The following is a 3437-nucleotide window of genomic DNA, read 5'->3' as shown; positions in this document are numbered from 1 at the left end:
CCACGGCATTAATGGAACAAGTGACGAGCTCTCCTACTGCTTTAGTGAGATCTCCAGCCATTTCCATGCTCTCCAGGTCCGAACGAGAGCAGCTTGTCTCTGTATGGGGTATGCCAAGGCCTCCAGCTTTACTTAGACCGCCTTCAGAGTTTCTAGACGAATGTTTGCTTGCTCAAGTGTGGAAAACCCCGGATCACCCAGCCCTTCACTTTGAGGGCACGCAGTGGACATACCAGGACTTGTGGAAGTACAGCTGCCGCGTCACCAGAGCCTTGTGCATGCTGGATATCTCTGGTTGTTCCGCTGAGCTTCATATCGGTCTGCTCTTGGATCGAGGAGTGGAAAATGTTGCAGCCATGATCGGAAATATGCGGTTTGGGGGGCAGTTTTTGTGCCGCTTGACCCCGAGTTTCCTCGTGAGCGTCTGCGTTATATGACTCGTGACAGCGAACTTCAAGTGATCATCACGCAACGGAAACACGCAGAGATCGCTGCGTTTGTGTCGTCACGAGAGTCAGAGGAAGAACTTGCCCCACGAGTTTTAAACTACGAAGATGTAGATCGTCTAACCTCGTCTAGCGATGGATGTGCAAGAGATGACGAGTTTGACAGCGAATCGAGGCTTCTGAAGAGACAGAAGCTAGACCCCGATACAGCAACTGCTTACATCCTCTACACCTCTGGGGTACGGTATTTTTTTCTTATTGTGATCCTTTCTTTTACTAACCATAAATATTAGTCGACAGGTGATCCGAAGGGCGTTGTAGTGCCTCACGCTGCTTTAATGACAACTCTTTGGTGGACTGTACGCACGTATGAAGTGACGTCAAGTGACGTTTTCCTCCAGAGCACATCGACGACTCTGGACGGCTCGTTATCTCAACTTTTTTCGCCTTTACTCGTTGGCGGAAGCGCACGAATCACTCGTCCAAAGGGGCTCCACGATCTGCAGTACATGCGAAATGTGCTGCTGGAAGCTCCTCACATCTCGTTTTGTGTATTTGTGCCGTCATATTTCTCGCTGATCGTGGACTATATGAGTGAAAACGGTGATACTTTTCCAGCTTCCATCAAGCACGTTATACTGGCGGGTGAGGCTTTTCCCATTGAACTTGCACGTCAATTCTACAAGAAACACCCGGCCTGTTCTACGTGTCTTGTCAATGAATACGGACCCACTGAGGCGTCGATAACTTCGACAGCTTTTCGGATGCCTCGAGAACTGGCGATGCAGAACGAGTCAAGTCTTTTTCAAGGACTTCATAGTGTACCCATCGGAAAACCGATAGACGAGCATCCGGTGGTAGTGCTGGATGCTCAGAGAAGACTCGTTCCAGTGAACGTCCCTGGTGAGTTGTACATTGGTGGAGCAGGGGTGGCTCGTGGCTATTGGCGTCGTCCAGAACTCACCGAGAACTCGTTCGTTCTTCACAAAAAACTCGAAGAAATCGCGTCACTAGCTCAGAAGCGAACACGAAGATGGTACAAAACTGGGGATTTGGTGAAATGGCTACCTAGTGGCGAGTTGGTGTTTCTCGGACGCACAGATGCACAAGTGAAGCTTCATGGGATGCGAGTCGAGCTACAAGAAGTGCGCAACATTCTACTGCGCTCTTCAAGCATCAAGGCAGCTGAGGTGCTCTCAGTTCCTCAGTTGACCTCGCCCGGTCAGAAGCAACGGCAAATGTCGTCGACGCTCGTAGCTTTCGTCATGCCAGCTGAGAGTATCGACGAATTATCGGTCCGAGACGGTTATTTAACCGAGTTACGCGCGTATCTTGACCAGCACCTTCCACTTCACATGGTGCCTCAGTCGATTCAAGTTGTCAGTAGCTGGCCACGCACACCAAACGGGAAGATCGATCTTCGAACGCTCGCAAGTTGGGCTGGCTCAAACTCGACAGACTCTCGTCCTGGAGAACAAAAGAAAGAGTCTACTATTACAGTACAGTTAGCTACGGACATTTTACGGCAGGTGTGGATGCAGGCTCTAGAGCTCCAGCCTGTGGATGGTGACCAAGACATGGACGACAAACTCGAAGCGAACTTAATGTCCAAGTCTTTCTTCGAACTGGGTGGCGATTCGCTGGCGGCTATCCGAGCGATTGCTCTTGCGCAAGCACGGGGACTCTCCTTAGCCCTTGAGCAGTTCTTCCGCACGTCATCGCTGCCTGAAATGGCTCGAAGGGCTGCAGCTTCGATGGTGGATTTACGTCAGTGGACATCGGAGACGCTAGTGCCACTTAACTGGCCCACAGCGAAGAATACACGCACAGTTTTCCTGTTTCATGACGCTGACGGGACTGTCTGGAACCTGCTGGAACTAGCTCGACAATTGCCGCTTGCGGTCGTCGGAGTTCAAGCAACCAACTCGCAGTTTTCTAGTCTTGAAGAACTCGCTAAATTCTACTGGAATAGTATCCGTACTCGTCAGAACGAAGGTCCGTATGCTCTCGGAGGCTTCTCGTTCGGCTGCCGTGTAGCCCACGAAGTAGCACGCTTAGCGGTGAGAGAGGGACACGAACTTGTGCCTCTTATTCTGCTGGACGGCCTACCATTCGAGATGCCGAGCTCCAAGCAAGTTACCGAGGAGGAAGCGACTGCGACTCGACTTCGCATTGAACAGTATACGAATGAAGCATTCGGAGACGCCCTGCTACGTCCATTAGGAGACAACTATATCCACTTTTGCGCCATGGAAGAGATGTACCAGCCGTACACAACGGCGGAAGTGGAGACTGCGTGTTCCAGTTCACAGCCGCCAGTGTGGCTCCAAGCTGACTTGTACATGACGCAGCGGTGGAGCGCAGACATCTCGCTGTATCGAGCACTTGGAATTGATATCACAGCTGTATCTACCATTTCAGACTGCACGCATCTAACGATGTTACGGCACCCCAGCGTAGACGTGGTAGCGCGACAGATACGGCAACACATTGCTACAAGGATAACTACATGTAGTGAGATGCAAGGCCCATTCCATATCAATGAAAGGTTATGAATAATACCCGCCCCCTCAAATGAACACTCTAAACAGCTCTGTGAATGACATAATGGACCACACTCGAACTACGTGCGGGTGTTTTGGGCCGAACGACCTAGGTCAAAATGCACGTACTCATTTGCCCACCACGCCCAAGCGTGTGCAATTATTAGTATGCTTAACCACTCAGCACTATGATAATGTGCGCTTCATGAGTGAATTACGCTTCGCTTTAGGTAAAAAGGTTTATTTTTTTTATCCATATTGTGTGTAAAAATACAAATTGTACTACTACTAGTGGTGCACAATACTATTAGAGCGATAATATTTAGATATTTCAATTCTTAAATAATACTTGAAGTAGGTGGAAGTCACAAAACTCGTCGTTTCATGAAAATTGTTTTTAAAAACACTATTTACCAATATTTTTTTCAGGACTTAATAAACACAGTAC

At 49.2% G+C, this 3437-nt stretch overlaps 1 protein-coding gene across 1 annotated transcript; it reads left to right on the top strand.

Annotated features, from left to right (window-relative positions):
* Positions 1-433: 433 nt before the first annotated feature.
* On the top strand, positions 434-3001 carry PITG_14644 (AMP-binding enzyme, putative; the record flags this gene model as incomplete). The annotated part of the gene is made up of 2 exons (XM_002898495.1): positions 434-685; positions 740-3001. The coding sequence occupies 2 exons, from the start codon at positions 434-436 to the stop codon at positions 2999-3001; spliced, it is 2514 nt and encodes an 837-aa protein (XP_002898541.1).
* Between the last annotated feature and the right edge of the window lie 436 nt (positions 3002-3437).

Source organism: Phytophthora infestans, genomic scaffold (assembly GCF_000142945.1).
Source record: "Phytophthora infestans T30-4 supercont1.36 genomic scaffold, whole genome shotgun sequence".
Classification (NCBI taxonomy): domain Eukaryota; phylum Oomycota; class Peronosporomycetes; order Peronosporales; family Peronosporaceae; genus Phytophthora; species Phytophthora infestans.
The sequence above is the reverse complement of the archived record's forward strand: the minus strand, read 5'-3'. Positions and strand labels throughout refer to the sequence as shown.